This window comes from Schistocerca nitens, chromosome 6 (genome assembly GCF_023898315.1).
Source record: "Schistocerca nitens isolate TAMUIC-IGC-003100 chromosome 6, iqSchNite1.1, whole genome shotgun sequence".
Classification (NCBI taxonomy): Eukaryota; Metazoa; Arthropoda; class Insecta; order Orthoptera; family Acrididae; genus Schistocerca; species Schistocerca nitens.
The window spans coordinates 85,202,751-85,225,442 of record NC_064619.1 but is presented as its reverse complement, the minus strand read 5'-3'; the positions used below and the strand labels follow the sequence as shown (position 1 = coordinate 85,225,442).

Below are 22,692 nucleotides of genomic sequence, written 5' to 3'. Positions count from 1 at the left end.
TAACTATATTTTGATTAAAATTCAGTCTTGATCACGTTATGTCTGTTTTAATGAGTAACCGGTTTCGGTTTTTTCTATAAAACCATCATCAGACCCATTGGCTCCCTTGGGTTGGTAGGTGGAGCTCTCCTTGCTGCTGTGCAGTCAACTGCACAGCAGCAAGGAGAGCTCCACCTACCAACCCAAGGGAGCCAATGGGTCTGATGATGGTTTTATAGAAAAAACCGAAACCGGTTACTCATTAAAACAGACATAACGTGATCAAGACTGAATTTTAATCAAAATATAACAATTAATTGATCACTGTATTCCAAAAATGTTTACCAAAATTGAACTTCATAACTGCCTGCAACTCTCACCTTCTTGGTTTATTCTCAGTACAATTGTACAGTTCAGGCCTTCCTACACTGTTTTGTATATAAATCCATGACCCAAGCCTGCACTTTTGAGAGCAAAATAGTTCATATATTTAAAATTTGGCAATATTTGCAATCATGGTTGAAAGGATCTGAGAACTTGGTGGCAGCTAACACTACTGTAAATAAATTTCAACATACTGATGACAAAATTAGTGAGACGACAATTTCTGATGCAGGATAGAGTATATAGTCAGCTGTCATTATTAAAATTTACATAACAATTCTTATGAATTAATCATCCAAAGTGGAGCTATCGCAATTTTTATAAAGAAATCTAGTTAACGACTTATCCAATACCACACAACAGTCAATCAAACTGCATACAAAAATAAATAAATAAAATAAAGCTATATTGGCTACTGTGGAGATATTTCTGAGCAAATTTGTAAGGAAATAGTTTTCAGCAATTTTGTAACTGCACACATATACCTTCACAGAGAAATAATATCAATCAGACTTTTAACTGAGTTCTGTAGTTAATTCCTGTCATTTACAGTACCTAAAAATCATTTCTGATACTTTTTTGTGGAGTAGGTTCATACTCCTAAAGTGGACACCTAAGACTGCTCCTGCAGGCATTGAACAAGATTGCCAGAAGAGGTCTGAATAGTATCAGATGTCAAATGTCACAACAGGAAATTACCCAGGAGAGCCCCTTGCTATGCTACTATTTACTATACTAAGTAACACGCTGCTAAGCAGAGTTGATCACCTCCTACAACTATTAATTTGCTGCAAAATGTAACAACAGATGAAAAACCACACAATGTGTGTATATACAATCAAAACAGAGACGTTAAGCTTCCCACATTCTCACCAAAACAACCACAACTCCAGTTCATGCAGGCTGAATGTGTATTTCATCACCGCAGTGTGTCACATAACACTGGTAATTTTAATATAGTGGTTTCCAATCTGGACCCAGAACTGATATAAGAAACCGAAGAAACACTGAAATAACTAATTTACACTGCAATAAAGAAAGCTCTTATACAGCATTACACATTGTCACCATAACATCGATTACAAGAAATTGTCACAGATAATAAGACAGGTGACAAGTCTCCATCACAAGTCGTCAAGTACTTATGTTCATCAGTGGGCCCTGAACTTCTGCCTGATAAATCTTTGTGTGTGCTATGACTTTGCAAACTTCCAGCCAACATTCGTGCTGTCATGTCACAACCAGACTTGCTGTTGCAAACCTTAGCAAAAAATGCAGACACCATCACAAACAGCTTAGGTGAAATTTCCGCACAAGTAACAACACTCAACATGCAAATTAGCAACATACTGAAAACAACTACAAAGTAACAACTAGAAAAAATGAAACAATGCTGCCCCACAAGACTTGACAGAGCAATTGTAGTGTCTATCTACAAAGGACCAGTACCACACTAACTGTAACAACACAATATGTGCTTGCTGTGGCCAACAATTCCACAATTCCTAACTACACTGAAAACAGTTAATGTTGCCACATGGATTCTCAGCTTACAGTATAATCGGTGCAGACTTCCTATGTAACTTTCGACTCATGCCCAACCTGCTAAACCGTTGATTGGTACCAATACCCACAGAGAAGATACTAACTTCCACATCAGGTCAAATGTAGTGCCTACATCTTCTCACATGAAAGTGTCTGTTCCCTCTACCATATCATCTGCACGGGGGATATTATCATTCAATTTCATACCGGCAGTAACATAGCGCACACATTCACATCATGCAAGAACAACTCTGTGAGTCCTAACAATTCGTATACTGCAGGCAATACCACAACACTATCTGAGGAAGTACTTTTTGTAACCAGCTTGTGGACTTTCCACTACCCACCATACACAGCAGTGACACCAGCAAACACACACACACACACACACACACACACACACTACACCACATTATGTCCCCATAACACCCAGTCACCTCATCACTTCCCGTGCCTAAAGAGAGTGCCTAGCAGCGTAAATACAGTTCGACTAAGTTCTGAAAGTGATCGTTGCAACCAGGTCTGATAGTCCTTGGACCCCTCCAATTGATATGACACGTAAAAAGGATCACAGAGAGTATGTGGAGGTTACAGGGCACCCCATATCCAAAGTGGCTGATTTTACCAATACTATTTGCAACACCAAAATATTCAGTGTTGCAGACTGCACCAAGCCATTTTACCAAATTCTCATGAGTCCACCCCACATTAAATAAGCAGCAGTGATCACACCACTAGGATTGTTTCAGCACAGTTTTATGCCATATGGACCCAGAAACACTACATGTTATACAGATGACATTTCAGCACTCTCTACTTCAACAGAGCAGCATGTCAAACATCACTGTGCTGAGTTATTATTGATGCCACTTGCTCAAACTATGTACTGCCCAGTAACCAATCACAGCACTATTCTCACGCAAATACAGGGTGTGCATTAAGTCCGGGAACACTTTCAAAATGGTTCAAATGGCTCTGAGCACTATGGGACTTAACTTCTGAGGTCATCAGTCCCCTAGAACTTAGAACTACTTAAACCTAACTAACCTCAGGACATCACATACATCCATGCCCGAGGCAGGATTCGAACTTGCGACCACAGCGGTCGCGCGGTTCCAGACTGTAGTGCCTATAACCGCTCAGCCACCACGGCCGGCGAACACTTTAAATAATTTACTGCACAAGAACCAAACATTGTGTAGATATCATACATATGTCATTTTGAAGAGAACCCCATTACCTATACAGCATAGTTTGGTAATTTGCTGATAGTCAGCGCTAGTCGCAAACATGGCGAGTTCAGGCGCGGAACAAGCTTTCTGTGTGTTGTAGTTCAACAAAAACATGTGTGCTACAGCTGTTCAACGAAACTTTAGAACAAAGTACAGTAAGAAGCCATCAACAAGGAAGGCCATTTACCACTGGCACAACAAATTTGTTATGATGGGTTGCTTGTGCCTGGCAAAGAGAAGCAGATGTCCCAGTGCGAGTGAAGTGAATGTGGAGCGCCTATGAGAGACATTCATAAGGGGTCCAAAGAAATCGGTGTGTCGTGCATCCCGTGAACTCGAAATGGCACCAATGACAGTGTGCAAAGTCCTGAGACAGAAGTTGTCTATGAAACAAGTTAAATTGGGGCTAGTGCAGAAGCTCAATGGTGACGACAAAGACAAGCGTTTTGAGTTTTGTTCAAAGTTGCAACAATGGAATGAGGATGGGGATGGCATTGTTGATCATTTAATTTTTAGGGACGAAGCCACTTTTCACACTAATGGGAACGTGAACAGGCAAAATTGTCAAATCTGGGGTGTAAAGCATCCTCAAGAATGCATTGATTTAAGTGCGATTCCCCAAAGGTAAATTTTTTTGTGCCTTGTCATGTTGAAAACTGTACAGGCCATTCTTCTTCGCTGGGAGCACTGTCACTGGATATTCCTACTTGTCCATGTTGCAGCAATGGCTGATGCCTAAGATGCAATTGAACTCTCCATTCACCTTTCAGCAGGATGGGGCTCCACCCCAGTTTCATCGTGAAATTCGTGGGTACCTGAACAAGAAACTGCTGCATCGACGGATAGGCCGTGCTACAGAAGGCGACAGCTGTTTCACGAAATGGCCTCCCGTATCACCAGATCTCACTCACTGGGACTTTTTTCTGTGGGGACAGATTAAATATCTGGTGTATGTATGTACCACCTCTACCACGTGATCTAGCAGAGCTCCGGGAGAGAATATGGGAAGCGACTGCCACAGTCGACAATGCCATGCTGGGATGGGTATGACAAGAATTCGATTACCATATTGATGTCTGCTGGGTCACTCATGGTTCGCATATTGAATGTTTGTAAAAAAGCTTTTAGAGTTTCTGTTCAAAATGCAATATGTATGAATCTGTACAATGTTTAGTTCTTGTGCAATAAATAATTGAAAGTGTTCCTGGATTTTATGAACACCCTGTATACTACAGGCAATCATGAAGTCCTGAGGGCAAGGCAGCTTACCACAACCTTAAGAAACATCTGTCACAGGTAACATTGTAGGAACACCCAAAACTGAGCTCCCCTTTGGTGCTTATGATCAATGCGAGCCCAACAGCAGTAGATTCAGCTCTGCAACAAAATATGTTTGGCAAATGACGGCCACTCTGTCTTTTCTAAGAACTTAATGCAGCAGCACCAAAACTGGAGTGCTTTCGACCATGAATTGCTTGTTATTTATTTAGCCATCAAGCATTTCCAGCCCTATGTCAAAGGGAGACATTTCACAATTTTTACAGATCACTACCTGCTACCAGAAACCTTTTAGCAAGACACAGACCTCAGCTCACCATGACGTGCAGGCATGTCAAGTATGTGTATATCACACAATTCCCACCTGACGTGTTTCACATAGCGGCGAAAGACAACTCGGTCGCAGACTGACCATCTTGGAACTGTAGCAGTTTAAACTCAATTCATTGGGCAGAGATGGCATCTAAATGACAGTGAGATTCTCTCTTACGCCATCTTATACAGGAGCAGTGAACAGAGTTGCAGCTCAGATGTGTGTCAGTTTCAAATTTGTCGGACGGAATTTGGTGTGATGCAGTAAATGGGAGGCAGTGACCCTACATACCAGGACATCACCACCATCCGTTTTCAATGAACTGCATAACCTGGCTCAACCAGGAATCTGAGCTGCAGCAGCCAAGTTAGTCTCCAACAATGGCGTGTGTGTCCCAGAGCATAAAAAGACTGTCGCACACAGGCACGTGCACACCTGTTACGTCATCGTAATAAGATCGGCAACCACATTTTCGTGCCTCTCTCTCACTTTACAATGCCATCAGCATGATTTTACCAAATGTGTGGACATTGACAGCCCATTGCCATAATCTTTGGGATGTCATTATCCACTCATGACCATCAATCGTTTCACCAGGTGACGAGATATTGCCACAATCCAGGTTGTGTCTGCAGAGATGGTTGTGAGCGATGGTGCACATGTGGTTCTTCAGGTTTGGCTTTTCAGAAAATATAACCATAGACTGTGAGGAGCAATTTCAAACCCAACTTTTACGAAAACTTTTCCTACTGTGTGGCTGCAACCACAAGCACGCTACAGGCTATCACCCTGCCAGTCAAAGGGATGGTGTAAGTGGTTCCATCACAAGCTCAAAACTACTCTAATGTGTAACCCCTCCTTGTGATCGAAAGCACACTCAGATTGAGAATGATAGTGAAAGAAGCACAATGCTCCCTGCACCATTAGTCTATAGTGAGCAGCTGCAGTCCATGAGAATAATCACACCAGTTGTTCCAGAGGTATGTACACAGTTCATGCAACAACTCGGAATGAGGGAACACTGAGTCTACCAACCCTGTCAAACATGAAGACTAGCAGGTGTTTCTGCACAGGAATGATGCAGTGCAACCACAGCTTATTTAACCTTACTTTGGATTCTGAAGGAAAGTCTCCAGATGAAGCCACAATTCCCAAATTGATGTGTACACCTAGGAGGGTGCACTCCTTGGTCAGCCCTCGTCACTGAACTCCAACGTAGAGGACACCAAAGCAACACTCCCAGAACAGGAACACCCAAAGCCTGCACCACCTGACTTCACAAGAACTGGGAGACAAGTCAAGTGCAAGTCCCCCATGACCCAGTGTCAAAAACAAAAAAGGGTGGGAGGAAGGGGGAGCTGATTTGCTGGCATCGATTGATTTACTTTGCCACAATGATTGACCGAAGTTACCACTGATTATAAAGGAATCGTTGCTTGGTTGGCATGTATTTATTCTCTTTACAATTGTGTTTCATGCAAGAGTGAATAAATATCAGTCATCAAACAAAACAGCTATTTATGTCGAAACTATCTATCATACAAAGTTTCCATAAGTTAATCAGTATCTTCTTGGCAGTTGGATTGTAATTTATATTAGCTTCATTCACTGAGTCACATTCAGATGCAGATGGAACACTATTTAAGATAGCAGTCCATTCTACCAGTAACACCTTGATGATTCTATACAAATGTTCCAATAACCTAAAGTCTTTCATTAAGTATTAACTGCACCATCTGTAAGGGACTCCATAGAAACATCACCCCTAGCTCAGTATGGTGAACCACCGCCTCTTAATTTATAATATTTGTTACAATCTGCATCCAAGCACCTTCTTAGCTATGCTATACCCCCTTTTTCTATTTGCAGAAAGAGGAGTAAAATCTACGTGGTATCTTTATCATATTTTGGTGATCCTACACATTGAAACACATCTTTGTCTCATATCTAAATGCTGGGGAGCATCATGGGGCTATCATTGGAAGTGTGAGATGTCGGTTTTGCTCCACAGATAGATCTGCTATGTAAACAAAGTGGTCCTACTTTTAGTGTCAAAACTGGGCAACATTATGCAAATGAAAACAATCTGGCCTTGATATGGCTTTCAGTGAAAAGACTAGACTGATGTTGCTGTGCATGCTAGTCTGTACAAGCCTCCGTATCTCTACTGCAGTTTACATCAACTTGAACCTGTTTACGTTATCCAAGCCTCGGTATCCCTCAACAATCCCCCTCACAACTTCCTCCCATTACCAAACTGACCATTCCTTGATGTCTGAGGATGTGACCTACTAACTGATCCCTTCTTTTAGTCAAGTAGTGCCATAAATTTCTTCTTTCCCCCAATCTGATTCAGTACCTCCCCATTACTTATTTGTTCTACCCACCTACCCTTCATCATTCTTCTGCAGCACCTCAGTCCGAAAGCTTCTATTACCTTCTTCTTTGAACTACGTATCATCCACATTTCATCTCCATCCAAGATCTCGCTGTATAAATAAATAGCTTCACAAACAGATTTCTCAACACTTAAATTTATATTCTAACAGTGACACACCCCGACTCTGCACAGGTAGCAAGCACGAAGAATCTACGGCCGGACAACTTATCTGGTGTAGCACTAATCTGTTTATGGGGCACTGCATAAAGTTATGATAAAAAATCAAGAGAACAATGTTGGTAACTGAATGCCATCACTTTCATACAAATTTAAAAATTAAGCACCACATGCCACTTGCAGGCATAGTGCAACACCTGAGGGCATTGGCAGTCTTAAAGGCATAGGCAGTCTGCCCGTCCACAACCCACTAATGATGTGAGCTGCGCCACAACGGCTGCTTCGTGCTTGACACTGGCAGTAACAGCTGGCCATTAGCTGGCCAGTCACTGCTGGACCTGCTCCTGCCGCTGCATGCACTGCTGTAACTTGCAGCTCCCATCACTGCCACAAGATGTGACTTCAAATGTCAATTGAATAAGGAACAGAAAACATTCGTGCCTCCTGAGAACTTTCCGACTCCAATGCAAGTCTGCCGCGAATATCGAAATCCCTATAGTACTTCCTGAGAGTAGCCCAAACATAGCAACAAGAGTGAGCAGGCAACTTCAATTTATATACAGGGCAATGATTCATTCATTTTCAACTATCCATATTTCCCATAGTATCATGTTTCAAATATGACTAATGCATGAACAGAACCATAAACTCAGAGTTTGCACTGCACCCACCAGCTGCCATTGAGAGTGCAGTGCCTTGACCAAATAGCAACAAAGGAAGAAACTTTTTCACATGTTGGAATATGTGAGATTTTTGTTCAATACAACAGTGCAACATGTATTCAGAAGGAATTATGGAAAAGAACCACCAAATAAACAGAGCACAATACATTGTTATAGACAATTTACGGACACTCGTCTCTGCCAACAGGAAAGTACTAGTTGATCAATTGTCAAGTGTGCCAGGTACAACCGTAGAGAGGGTGAGGGAAAGTTTCATATGAAAGCCAAAAAAATCAACAGTCCACACAAGCGACAAATATGGAATGCCGTAGCAAACTGTGTGGAAGATTTTGGAGTGGCAGTTACCGCTTCACTGGACCATCGGTGTTAGTCATTACATAAATAACAAACTTGCACATTGCTGGATCAAGCATAATGGTGGTGACTATACGGCTCTATTCCCTTCGCCCCTCATCCCTCCACCACGTCACCTGACCTAACACCTTATGACTTTTTCCTTCGGGGGACATTAAGGACCATGTTTAAGAAGCCACACTGTCAAGAATACTGGTATACAGCATTCTTGATGATACAAGTGAGACTCTATCTTGAGGTACATGCAACGTTACAAATGGTTAATGGCGCCTTGCTAGGTCGTAGCCATTAACTTAGCTGAAGGCTATTCTAACTGTCTCTCGGCAAATGAGAGAAAGGTTTCGTCAGTGTAGTCGCTACCAAAGTCGTCGTACAACTGGGGCGAGTGCTCGTACGTCTCTCGAGACCTGCCTTGTGGTGGCGCTCGGTCTGTGATCCTGACAGTGGCGACACGCGGGTCCGATATGTACTAATGGACCGCGGCCGATTTAAGCTACCACCTAGCAAGTGTGGTGTCTGGCGGTGACACCACAATTTCTTTTTTCCGTGATTTTTTTTTCCTTAAAAAACTTTGTACAATTTATTTGGTCTAACCATGCAGGTGATGGGGGAACATTATGAAAGTTTTTCTGCCTGCCACTGCTGGACCACAACACTCTAAAGTGCTAGTGTACTGGTTGAAAGTAGGTACAAGCGACATTTGGAAACTAAGGTTACAAGGCCCACAGCTCCACCAGAGAATCGAGTTTTTCACAGTTAGTACCACTGTTGTGTATGGTATCACACACTGAAATGAATGAGTGGTAACAGCCATTAGTAGTGTTCCAACTCTTGTTATGGTGACGGCTAAGGATAAGCACTCTCATTTCATTTCCCGCCAAGTGTGAAAGTGCCAAATGTGCACTGAGACACAGTATCTGAATGCCAAGGGCATGAGCACTAGCATGATTTGTTGCAAAATCGTATCAGTCATGGAAACATGTGACAAAATTGGTAAAGAATTTCACTTCTGGAAGAACGGAAATTCATGAAGACGAGAAAAGTGGATGCCTGTCTGTGGTCACTGATGAACTGGTGCAAAAGCTTAAGAGCATATTCGTTCTGATAGCCATGTGACCATTGATGACCTGGACAAACATTGCCCTGACGTTTCTCGAAACACTGTTCATAAAATTGTAAGTGATCGACTGGAATATTGCAATCTGTGTATGCGATGGATTCTGAAGATGCTTACTGTAGCACACAACACCAACAGTCAAAACTACATGAACGTTTCCTTATCATTTTGCGGTGACAAAAAGATTTTACTCGACTCCATTGTGATGGCAGATGAAATGTGGGTTTAGCGCCATGACCCAGAGAACAAGCGACAATTAATGCAGCGGCGCCACACTCATTCTCCTTCAACAAAAAAATTCAAAACTCAGCAATCAACTAGCAAAGTCTAAGGCAGAAAAGGGGTGAAACAATCAACTCTGTGTGATACTTTGAGGCACTCAAGGAACTCTGCAAGGCCATGTAAAACAAATGTCATGGAATGCTGATGAAGGGAGTCCACATCCTTCATGACAATGCTAGGCCGCACTCCACCCAAGCAACACGGGAGTTGTTGACCTCATTTCATAAGAATCTTTTAATCCAACCCAATCACAGTCCAGATCTCACACCCAGTGTCTGTCGTTTATTTCCTAAACTGAAGGAATATGTGGGTGGAAAGCATTTTCAGGAAATGAGGAAGTGAAAACTGAAGTGGAGAAACAGTTCAAGGAGTTGAAATTACAATGAAATCCAGACCATTAGATGCTTACAGGCATTGATAAATATCAACGGGGACAGTTGAAAATGTGTGCCACGACCAGGACTTGAACCCGGGATCTCCTACTTATATGGCAACACTATCTGACTGAGCGTTCGAGGACACAGAGGCTAGTGCGACTGAGGGACTTTATCTCTGGCACATGAGACCCATATTTCCAACTTACTGTCCACAAACCACATTCGTAGTGCCCCTGCCCGCTATACTCATTACTCGCGACAGTCAATCTAACAATTCCCGTAAGAGTTTGAGCAATGTGAGGGCATCCATACTGAAGAAGATCACTGACCAGTAAGCCTTATCTATATGGGGATGGTATCTGTTTTTTCGGACAATTCCGAAAGAACAGATACCATCTTCATATAGTTTAAGGAGTTGGTGGGAGACATCTAAAATGCAGGTATTTAAAAAACTTGTCCCTCGGTTGACAAAATCCATTGGAGTAAATGGATATTATGTGGAAAAATTATGCAATACCTATGCTACTGTTCCTATATGTATCACTGAAATACATGCATTTGTGTTTGTATCTCAAGTGAGTGAGGCTCTTTTTACAAATACAAAAGAGGCCTCTGTTTTTGTGACTCTACATTTATATTGTAGACTAGCTAGCATATGTGGATACTGTCTGCTAAATGTGTTGTGAATAGAATTAACAGCAAAAAATCAATAAATGTAACAGTCATTACATCACGTCTGATGTGGCAGTTTTACTGCACGAACAGCAAAAATGGTAGTAAGCACTAAACTGTTTTCCTTTCATCATAATGTGCAGGGGTGTTAGTTAGAAAAAGTTTTGTAAACGCTTGAAATTATGTGTGAAATTTGTTGTATGTCACTAAGTGCTCTCATTCTCAAATACTGGATGAATAAAATCTGGGTATTCACATGTTGTGGTCTATACTTCTTTTTCACTGGCATCCTCACCTCTTTGATAAGTAGGTGGTTCCTGCCCCCCACAGGGATGCTTTCCAGATGGTAAGTGATATGTGTACCAAGTTTGGTTGAAATCGGTCCAGTGGTTTCGGAGGACATGTGTAACATACATACATACTTTTTTATAATATGTATATATCCTTTTTTCTGCAATCTAATTTAGATTACATGTAGCCTTTATGGCGCTCCTAGCTACAATGAAGTTACCAGGGAAAACGCCATAAAAATCTGTTTTGTAGCTTTGGAGATTAATGTGCTCAAAGACAAACAGATAGACATGATGGTTTTACTGATTATTATTAGTGTAGATAACTCTGATTTTGAAAAAACAAATACGTTCAAAGAAAGCTAGCATCCATCTGCACATTTATATGTTCATACTTTTTACTGCCTGTAATAAGCCAGAATGTTCCCCATATACCTGTGTATGATTACCTAAAAAATAAAGGCAACACTTTGTCTCATGTCTTCAAAGGTCAAATTTCTGTGCAAAAAACTCTGTGGCAGACTCCTCAAACACTGAAAAAATGTGAAAGAAAACAGTTTCTCCATGTTCCACCTTATTCTTCCATTCCAAGACTTCAAATTGCCATATTTCCAGTTTCCTGTCAAGATATGATATTTCCCTATAAATGAAAGCTGTGTTTCAAACTTACTGTAAGCAACAAATATGGTATGAAAAAAGTACTTCAACTGCTATATGCAATTCTTCCCCAGTGAAAGCATTTTACACAATGTTAGAGGATATCATAAAAGAGAGATCACTGCCATTTCAAATCTATTATTACAACAGTACATTTTTTTAAGTTTCTGTTGTCAGTACCTGATCAAGTTTTGTTTCTTTGGTTTAAGAATCTCATAAAATTTTCAAGGCATTGTTCAAAATGTGTAGATGTACACCAAATTCATTCTCAGCTGGGGTCCAGTTTTGTGTACAAACATAAATATTTCTCTGAAGGTCACACAGATCTCAAATGTCATCTTTAGTTAAACTTTTCTGGTGCATAAGAAATATGTTATGGAATGTTGTATCAATATTTCACATTAAAATGATGATGTGCTGGAAATCTTTTATTTGTGTGTGTACTCCTTACCAATCTGAAAAGACTGCTAAAGAACAAATGTAACTTGTAGTTGTCTAAAAAAGTTTAGTATTTTATATATATATATATATATATATATATATATATATATATATATATATATATATATATAAAAAGAAAGATGATGAGACTTACCAAACAAAAGCGCTGGCAGGTCGATAGACACACAAAAAAACACAAACACACACACAAAATTCTAGCTTTCGCAACCAACGGTTGCTTCGTCAGGAAAGAGGGAAGGAGAGGGAAAGATGAAAGGATGTGGGTTTTAAGGGAGAGGGTAAGGAGTCATTCCAATCCCGGGAGCGGAAAGACTTACCTTAGGGGGAAAAAAGGACAGGTATACACTCGCACACACACACATATCCATCCACACATACAGACACAAGCAGACATATTTAAAGACAAAGAGTTTGGGCAGAGATGTCAGTCGAGGTGGAAGAGTAGAGGCAAAGAAGTTGTTGAGACAGAGGTGAGGTATGAGTGGCGGCAACTTGAAATTAGCGGAGATTGAGGCCTGGCGGATAACGAGAAGAGAGGATATACTGAAGGCAAAACCATCCTTGTAACCATTGATGCCACTTCCTTATACACAAATATTCCGCACGTCCAGGGCCTCGCTGCGATGGAGCATTTCCTTTCACGCCGATCACCTGCCACCCTACCTAAAACCTCTTTCCTCATTACCTTAGCCAGCTTCATCCTGACCCACAACTTCTTCACTTTTGAAGGCCAGACATACCAACAATTAAAGGGAACAGCCATGGGTACCAGGATGGCCCCCTCGTACGCCAACCTATTCATGGGTCGCTTAGAGGAAGCCTTCTTGGTTACCCAGGTCTGCCAACCCAAAGTTTGGTACAGATTTATTGATGACATCTTCATGATCTGGACTCACAGTGAAGAAGAACTCCAGAATTTCCTCTCCAACCTCAACTCCTTTGGTTCCATCAGATTCACCTGGTCCTACTCCAAATCCCATGCCACTTTCCTTGACGTTGACCTCCACCTGTCCAATGGCCAACTCCACACGTCCGTCCACATCAAACCCACCAACAAGCAACAGTACCTCCATTATGACAGCTGCCACCCATTCCACATCAAACGGTCTCTTCCCTACAGCCTAGGTCTTCGTGGCAAACGAATCTGCTCCAGTCCGGAATCCCTGAAACATTACACCAACAACCTGACAACAGCTTTCGCATCCCGCAACTACCCTCCCGGCCTGGTAAGCAAATAACCAGAGCCACTTCCTCATCCCCTCAAACCCAGAATCCCCCACAGAAGAACCACAAAAGTGCCCCACTTGTGACAGGATACTTTCCGGGACTGGACCAGACTCTGAATGTGGCTCTCCAGCAGGGATACGACTTCCTCAAATCCTGCCCTGAAATGAGATCCATCCTTCATGAAATCCTCCCCACTCCGCCAAGAGTGTCTTTCCGCCGTCCACCTAACCTTCGTAACCTGTTAGTTCATCCCTATGAAATCCCCAAACCACCTTCCCTACCCTCTGGCTCCTATCCTTGTAACCGCCCCCGGTGCAAAACCTGTCCCATGCACCCTCCCACCACCACCTACTCCAGTCCTGTAACCCGGAAGGTGTACACGATCAAAGGCAGAGCCACGTGTGAAAGCACCCACGTGATTTACCAACTGACCTGCCTACACTGTGATGCATTCTATGTGGGAATGACCAGCAACAAACTGTCCATTCGCATGAATGGACACAGGCAGACAGTGTTTGTTGGTAATGAGGATCACCCTGTGGCTAAACACGCCTTGGTGCACAGCCAGCACATCTTGGCACAGTGTTACACCGTCCGGGTTATCTGGATACTTCCCACCAACACCAACCAATCCGAACTCCGGAGATGGGAACTTGCCCTTCAGTATATCCTCTCTTCTCATTATCCGCCAGGCCTCAATCTCCGCTAATTTCAAGTTGCCGCCACTCATACCTCACCTCTGTCTCAACAACTTCTTTGCCTCTACTCTTCCACCTCGACTGACATCTCTGCCCAAACTCTTTGTCTTTAAATATGTCTGCTTGTGTCTGTATGTGTGGATGGATATGTGTGTGTGTGCGAGTGTATACCTGTCCTTTTTTCCCCCTAAGGTAAGTCTTTCCGCTCCCGGGATTGGAATGACTCCTTACCCTCTCCCTTAAAACCCACATCCTTTCATCTTTCCCTCTCCTTCCCTCTTTCCTGACGAAGCAACCGTTGGTTGCGAAAGCTAGAATTTTGTGTGTGTGTTTGTGTTTTTTTGTGTGTCTATCGACCTGCCAGCGCTTTTGTTTGGTAAGTCTCATCATCTTTCTTTTTAGATATATTTTTTCCACGTGGAATGTTTCCCTCTGTTATATATATATATATATATATATATATATATATATATATTGTGTGTATGTTTGTGTTTGTTTGTGTGTCTATCGACGTGACAGCGATTTCGTTTGGTAAGTCACATCATCTTTGTTTTTAGGTATATTTTTCCTGTGTGGAATGTTTCCCCCTCTCTCTCTCTCTCTCTCTCTATATATATATATATATATATATATATATATATATATATATATATATATATATATATATATATATATAATAGAGGGAAACATTCCACGCAGGAAAAATATACCTAAAAACAAAGATGATGTGACTTACCAAACGAAATCGCTGGCACGTCGATAGACACACAAACAAACACAAACATACACACAAAATTCAAGCTTTCGCAACAAACTGTTGCCTCGTCAGGAAAGAGGGAAGGAGAGGGAAAGACGAAAGGATGTGGGTTTTAAGGGAGAGGGTAAGGAGTCATTCCAATCCCGGGAGCGGAAAGACTTACCTTAGGGGGAAAAAAGGACGGGTATACACTCGCACACACACACACACACACACACACACACACACATCCATCCACACATATACAGACACAAGCAGACATATTTCAAATATATATATCTGGCCAGATTACGCTCGCATATTTTATTTTCCCAGGCCTGTCTGACATTTGGCATAACCCCCAAAGGCCTCACACTTAAAGTTCCCATCTCTGGCTGCAACCCTTCTTTCCATCAGTCCCTATACCAGTTCCAAACTGAACAATCCATTGCCCTCACCCACCTAATCCTTCACCTACACATCAACTCAGCCAATGAACACACCCGTCAACTCCTATCCTTAATAAAAGTTCAATCTTTCCTCTCCCACATCCACACCAGCTATTCAGAGCATCCTCCTACAGGCCAACCGCAAATTAGAGCAGCATGCCACCCTTCACCTCAAAAAACTATCCAATCTCCTGGTTTCCCACCTCCGGAAAGGCAACTCACTCACCCATCACAACCTTTCCAGCAAACCTCAACCACCTCTCATTGCGCACAAACCCAGTCTCTCCCATCTATTCAATCTCCCACCTTCCAGCTCCACTCCCGCCAAAACCTCAAAATTCCAATCAACACAATCTGGTACCACAACACCCTAATTCAGTAGTTAACCTTTCCACCAAACCTCTCTCCCAATCCGAAACCTCTGTCCTATCCAAAGGCCTCACCTTCAGCCCCACTCCCAGATTCAACCAAACAGCCCTCGTCAAAGATTTACTGTCCTACACTCGTACTCTCTGCTGGAAATATCACTTTGCCACGAAGAAAAATGATCCTAATCCTACCCCTAATGATCCAACTCCCCAAGACACTATCCAAATTGAACCCTGCCTGGAACAGTTCCGTCCTCCGTCACAGCGGGACCCACCTCCTCTTCCTCAAAATCACCCTCTCCAAACCTTCCAGGAATTTCTGACTTCCAGCCTTGCCTCTCAATCCTTCTTAAAAAACCTTAATCCTACTCCCAACATCACCACTGCTGAAGCCCAGGCTATCCGTGATCTGAAGGCTGACCGGTCCATCGTCATTCTTCCGGCGGACAAGGGTTCCACGACTGTGGTACTTGATCGTCGGGAGTATGTGGCTGAGGGACTGCGTCAGCTTTCAGACAACACCACATACAAAGTTTGCCAAGGTAATCCCATTCCTGATGTCCAGGCGGAGCTTCAAGGAATCCTCAGAACCTTAGGCCCTCTACAAAACCTTTCACCTGACTCCATCAACCTCCTGACCCCACCGACACCCCGCACCCCTACCTTCTACCTTCTTCCTAAAATTCACAAACCCAATCATCCCGGCCGCCCCATTGTAGCTGGTTACCAAGCCCCCACAGAACGTATCTCTGCCTACGTAGATCAACACCTTCAACCCATTACATGCAGTCTCCCATCCTTCATCAAAGACACCAACCACTTTCTCGAACGCCTGGAATCCTTACCCAATCCGTTACCCCCAGAAACCATCCTTGTAACCACTGATGCCACTTCCTTATACACAAATATCCTGCACGTCCAGGGCCTCGCTGCGATGGAGCACTTCCTTTCACGCCGATCACCTGCCACCCTACCTAAAACCTCTTTCCTCATTACCTTAGCCAGCTTCATCCTGACCCACAACTTCTTCACTTTTGAAGACCAGACATACCAACAATTAAAGGGAACAGCCATGGGTACCAGGATGGCCCCTTCGTACGCCAACCTATTCATGGGTCACTTAGAGGAAGCCTTCTTGGTTACCCAGGCCTGCCAACCCAAAGTTTGGTACAGACTTATTGATGACATCTTCATGATCTGGACTCACAGTGAAGAAGAACTCCGGAATTTCCTCTCCAACCTCAACTCCTTTGGTTCCATCAGATTCACCTGGTCCTACTCCAAATCCCATGCCACTTTCCCCCTCCACCTGTCCAATGGCCAGCTTCACACGTCCGTCCACATCAAACCCACCAACAAGCAACAGTACCTCCATTACGACAGCTGCCACCCATTCCACATCAAACGGTCCCTTCCCTATAGCCTAGGTCTTCGTGGCAAACGAATCTGCTCCAGTCCGGAATCCCTGAAGCATTACACCAACAACCTGACAACAGCTTTCGCATCCCGCAACTACCCTCCCGACCTGGTACAGAAGCAAATAACCAGAGCCACTTCCTCATCCTCTCAAACCCAGAACCTCCCACAGAAGAACCACAAGAGTGCCCCACTTGTGACAGGATACTTTCCAGGACTGGATCAGACTCTGAATGTGGCTCTCCAGCAGGGATACGACTTCCTCAAATCCTGCCCTGAAATGAGATCCATCCTTCATGAAATCCTCCCCACTCCACCAAGAGTGTCTTTCCGCCGTCCACCTAACCTTCGTAACCTCTTAGTTCATCCCTATGAAATCCCCAAACCACCTTCCCTACCCTCTGGCTCCTACCCTTGTAACCGCCCCCGGTGTAAAACCTGTCCCATGCACCCTCCCACCACCACCTACTCCAGTCCTGTAACCCGGAAGGTGTACACGATCAAAGGCAGAGCCACGTGTGAAAGCACCCAAGTGATCTACCAACTGACCTGTCTACACTGTGATGCTTTCTATGTGGGAATGACCAGCAACAAACTGTCCATTCGCATGAATGGACACAGGCAGACAGTGTTTGTTGGTAATGAGGATCACCCTGTGGCTAAACATGCCTTGGTGCACGGCCAGCACATCTTGGCGCAGTGTTACACCGTCCGGGTTATCTGGATACTTCCCACTAACACCAACCAATCCGAGCTCCGGAGATGGGAACTTGCTCTTTAACATATCCTCTCTTCTCGTTATCCACGAGGCCTCAATCTCCGCTAATTTCAAGTTGCCGCCACTCATACCTCACCTGTCATTCAACAACATATTTGCCTCTGCACTTCTGCCTCGACTGACATCTCTGCCCAAACTCTTTGTCTTTAAATATGTCTGCTTGTGAGATGTCTGCTTGTGTCTGTATATGTGTGGATGGATATGTGTGTGTGTGCGAGTGTATACCCGTCCTTTTTTCCCCTAAGGTAAGTCTTTCCGCTCCCGGGATTGGAATGACTCCTTACCTTCTCCCTTAAAACCCACATCCTTTCGTCTTTCCCTCCCCTTCCCTCTTTCCTGATGAGGCAACAGTTTGTTGCGAAAGCTTGAATTTTGTGTGTGTGTTTGTGTTTGTTTGTGTGTCTATCGACCTGCCAGCGCTTTCGTTCGGTAAGTCACATCATCTTTGTTTTTAGATATATTTTTCCTACGTGGAATGTTTCCCTCTATTATAACCATATGATGATGTGACTTACCAAATGAAAGTGCTGGCAGGTCAACAGACACACAAACAAACACAAACATACACACAAAATTCAAGCTTTCGCAACAAACTGTTGCCTCATCAGGAAAGAGATATATTTTTCCTACGTGGAATGTTTCCCTCTATTATAACCATATATATATATATATATATATATATATATATGTGTGTGTGTGTGTGTGTGTGTGTGTGTGTGTGTCTTAAATTTAGTATTCTTTTGATTGTTTTCAATTAATAGATTCATTACTGCAAACAAACGCAGCAGGTGACAAGACAGCACAGTGTCAGATCGTGTGAAAATTCAGGTGAAAAATAATGCACTTTATATTTTCCAATCAGCAGCTAAAATTCCACACACTGAATTCCTGCAAAAGGTTACTACCATTTGTGGGGTGGTGAATGCAACTACGTTTCAATATGACGTATCGGACCATCCCTTGTTGGATAGAAGAACAGACTTGGTGACAAAATTACAGATAAAAATAAATAAATAATTAGAAGAGAACTGTTAATACTTACATAATCAAAGTAAAACACAACTTTTTGTTCCAAGAAACGTGCTCTCTGCAAATTCCGCACTTGTCTTGAAAGAATATATGCATCAAGTTTCTGTTGTTGAATTATATAACCAGTAGGTATTGCCACATCTAACACAGCCATGCCTGACCTAACAGACTCATTAAGATTTGTCCATCTGGAAAAAAGTTAGAAGTCTTTTAGTCTCACAAAAAATCACTGCAGTATGATAGCCCATAATTATCTATCACCACCAATATACCTCTGACAGCTGGTGTAAGTAATATGTGACTGGTTTCGGCCATGGAAGTCAGCTCTTGTTCTTAATGAAAATGCTTTCACAGGTGGCTGTATCTGGAACTTGGGGTTATCTACATTATACTGTACAGACATTTGAAGTATAGCATAACCAGCTCCCTTAGCCTGAACTTTAACAGTTCCCCAAGCATGTGGAATCTGTAACACATATGACAGTTTAAAAATGATATCTGTGTGGCTGATGTCTCATCATTCAAGAGTATGAGATACAACTGTTGATGTTTACTTACTTCTATTCTTTGAAGGTTTGCTATATTGGTCTCATGAACATACAGTGTCTTACGTTCTCCTTGAAGTGCTGTTGCCTCAACCGTTACTGTTAGTGAGGATACATCACGCAACCTTGACCTGGTAGTGTATTCAATCAGAGCCTTCAGTGCAATCACAGTATCCTGGAAGTTGAACAAATATTACTGTTTCACTGTAAACTTTGCAGAAATGACTAGTATGATTGTATCAAGTTCATGCAGACACAAAGGAAAAAAGTTTCCTTCATTAGGTTTTTTTTAGGTAATCTAAGAATAAAATATTGTAAAAAAATAATTACTGATTCTCAGTGTTATGGAAAGGAAAATATAGATAATGCTTAGTGCTCATATTTTAATTATCAAAACTTGACACTCCCTTTCATTATAATTGGAACCAAATCAATGTATTTGGCAGAACTCTTACAAAAAAAAGAACATTACAATTTTCCAGAATTTGGGATAACAAGTGATTATTAAATTGCAAGTGCGTTCAGTACAAAGGTAATAATTGATTAATCACAAAATCTACTTAAACTTCTACCCTGGGTGTAACATTTCATCATGGTTTTCCCTAATGTCTAACGTAAAAGAAATGATCTTCTACATTTATCCACGATTCTTCCCTGTTTCATATCTTGCTTCTCAGCAACGGTACAGTTATTTCAATGTAGCTATAGCCTAAATGGAAACATCCATAAGTTTTACAATTTCAAGTTTGTCTACCTATTCTATACTTGTTTTTTACTTGTTTATTTATCTCTCCACCTACTCATATGTATGACTATTACAATAAGGAGCAAATGTCCAGCAATTAAATAAGTCCATTTCACTATCCTGTCAGAAATTACTGGCTGCATAAAGAGTTTTTGGCACTTTAAAATTGCTAGTTTGCAATACTCAGATGTTTGTGTGTTACGAAACGCCAAAATTTGCAGACAGCCTGTGTCTACAATGCCACACTCGAGCATATTGTCATAACTGTATCGAATAATGATAAGTACACTGTAACTTTAAGATGCAACAGAGAGATGATTTGAAGATTTGTAAGTAACAAAGGAACTGTTAGAAAAAATATTGCTTCTCCAACACCAGTTTAGCTCTTATAACTATCTGGATGACTAAGTTAGTTTGTCACCACAGGCCTCCTTTCAGACTTCTCTCCCACAACTTCTGCAGTTTATATCACCTACCGTTTCCTCACCCTATCACAATGTCACCTTTAACTTTCCCCTATTTTACACACATTGCTTTCCCTACCTCAAGACATCTTTCTTTTTTTTCAAATTCTACCTATAAAAAGCCTTTGGCTCGTTATCAGTTTTTTATTAGTAGAATACTTATTGTATACACAAATTATGTACATTTTTTGTGTGGCTTCTATTCACTGTAAATGAGTGAAGTTTGTTCTTGCTTCACACACAACACCTACAGTTTAAAATTCAGCATTTTCACCCATTCCTCCATCAAATGTTCCGTCCCCATTGCTCCCAAGGAGGGAATGGAGAGCGGGGGGAGGGGGGGGGGGGGGGGGCAGGCCTATAAAAGAGCATCCAATGATCATATTTGATCCACCTGTAATTCATTGTAAATATTTCGCATTTAAAATGTATACTGATGTCACTAGGTTTTACAGCATTTTTTTACAGCTATAAATAAACACATTAAATGCTTATTCTTGTTTTTCTTATACTTTTTAAACAATATATAGATTACTTCTTACTGTAAATATGACATGTCTAGTTGCAGACAGTTGCTATGATATAAAATATAAACAATCTACATAGCAGTGGAGCTGGCTATCATTCATAATAACACATCACTGATACACACAAGCAAGCACATACACATGACCACCAACTCCAGCAGCTTGGGCCTAAATGCAGCTATCACGTGGGATGGAAGCAGCAGTCTGGAGGGGGAGAGAGAGCGGATGGTACAATAGTGGGAGGAGGGAGGAGCACCATCTAGTGCAGTGTCCAGGGGCTATAATGCCAACAAGTGCAGCATCAGGAGGTTGTGGTGGCAGGTGGGTGGGGATAACAGAGGGGAGAAGGAGAGCAGTGGGGAAAGAGAGGCAGGTTTGTTGGCAGAGGGCAACAAACAAAGAGGGTGGGAGACAAGAAGGGAGGGGGGGGGAGGTGATAGGACAGAGGGGGTGGAAACTGTTGGGTGGAGTGTGTGGGGACAGTATGTTACTGTAGGTTAAGGACAGGATAATCACAGGATCAGAGAATGTGTTGCAAGGATAACTCCCGTCTGTGCAGTTAGGGTAAGATTGTAATGGAGGGGAGGATCCACATGGCTCGGCAGTGGAGCAACCATTGAAATCAAGCATGTTGTGTTCAGCTGGATGTTGATGCAAACTGAGACTGGCAGGGTTCAGTGTTGGAAATAGATTGGAGGGATTGGCAGCAAAGAAGTGTTTCCGTTGCAGGGATTGGGAGAAGAGGAGTAGGTCTCTGACAAGTCCAGCATAGTTAAATTTGGATGTAGGACTAGATGAGAGGCATTTTGATAGGACAGAAACTTCTGTGGAGCTGAGGGTTTTGGTGGAAAGGTCAACAACGGTGTTGCGGGTATGTTTCAGCTGTGGATTTGGCAGTGCTGTAGGGAGTTTTAGAGGATGTGGCAAGTTGAAAAGGTCAGCTAGGCAGGGTCTAGGTGCTATGAGGGGTGGACAAGGAGGAACACTGTTGGTAGGATTAGAGGTTGGATAGTGGTGCCCCCCCAAGGTGACAGTAAGATGTCAGCAGCTTGGATAATCCAGCTTCTGGAGAGTAAGGGATTCAATTTCAGAGATCTGATGTATGAAGCAGGGATTGCACAGCAGCAAACTCCTGCCGAGGGAGCGGAAGTTGTTCTCGAATGCCCATGCCATGGAGAATAGTTTTGGCAGTACCAGGTTCATGAGGGCTATGGACAGGCAGAATCTGAAAAGGTGAAAGACATTGGGAAAGGAGGGGTGAGATCCAGGGAGAGGAATTTTTATGGCTACGCCATTTGGGGGGGGGGGGGGGGGGGGGGTTCCATGGTTTAGGCAGAATTTAGGAAATAGGATGTGGGACTGGGTTTTAGCCAGGGAAGGGGATAATTTTTTGAACTGGTACTGAAAGCTGGAGCAAGGGTCATTGGGGAAGGAACGGTATAAAGGAAATGGGAATGATGCAGAAATGGACAAAACAGGTGTTAATGGTCATGAGTGGAGCTGGATAACTCCCTAACACTGTTGTTAA

General features: G+C 42.5%; 1 protein-coding gene across 3 annotated transcripts in view; it reads right to left on the bottom strand.

Moving 5' to 3' along the window:
* Nucleotides 1–22,692, bottom strand: part of LOC126263656 (CD109 antigen) — an 898,764-nt gene that overhangs the window by 4,961 nt on the left and 871,111 nt on the right. For all 3 annotated transcript variants that reach the window (XM_049960760.1, XM_049960761.1, XM_049960762.1), the window contains 3 exons: nucleotides 19,442–19,603; nucleotides 19,156–19,349; nucleotides 18,897–19,071 (listed from right to left, as the gene is read on the bottom strand). In XM_049960760.1, coding sequence (XP_049816717.1) covers nucleotides 18,897–19,071; nucleotides 19,156–19,349; nucleotides 19,442–19,603 — 531 coding nt within the window. The remainder of the gene's footprint in view (nucleotides 1–18,896; nucleotides 19,072–19,155; nucleotides 19,350–19,441; nucleotides 19,604–22,692) is intronic.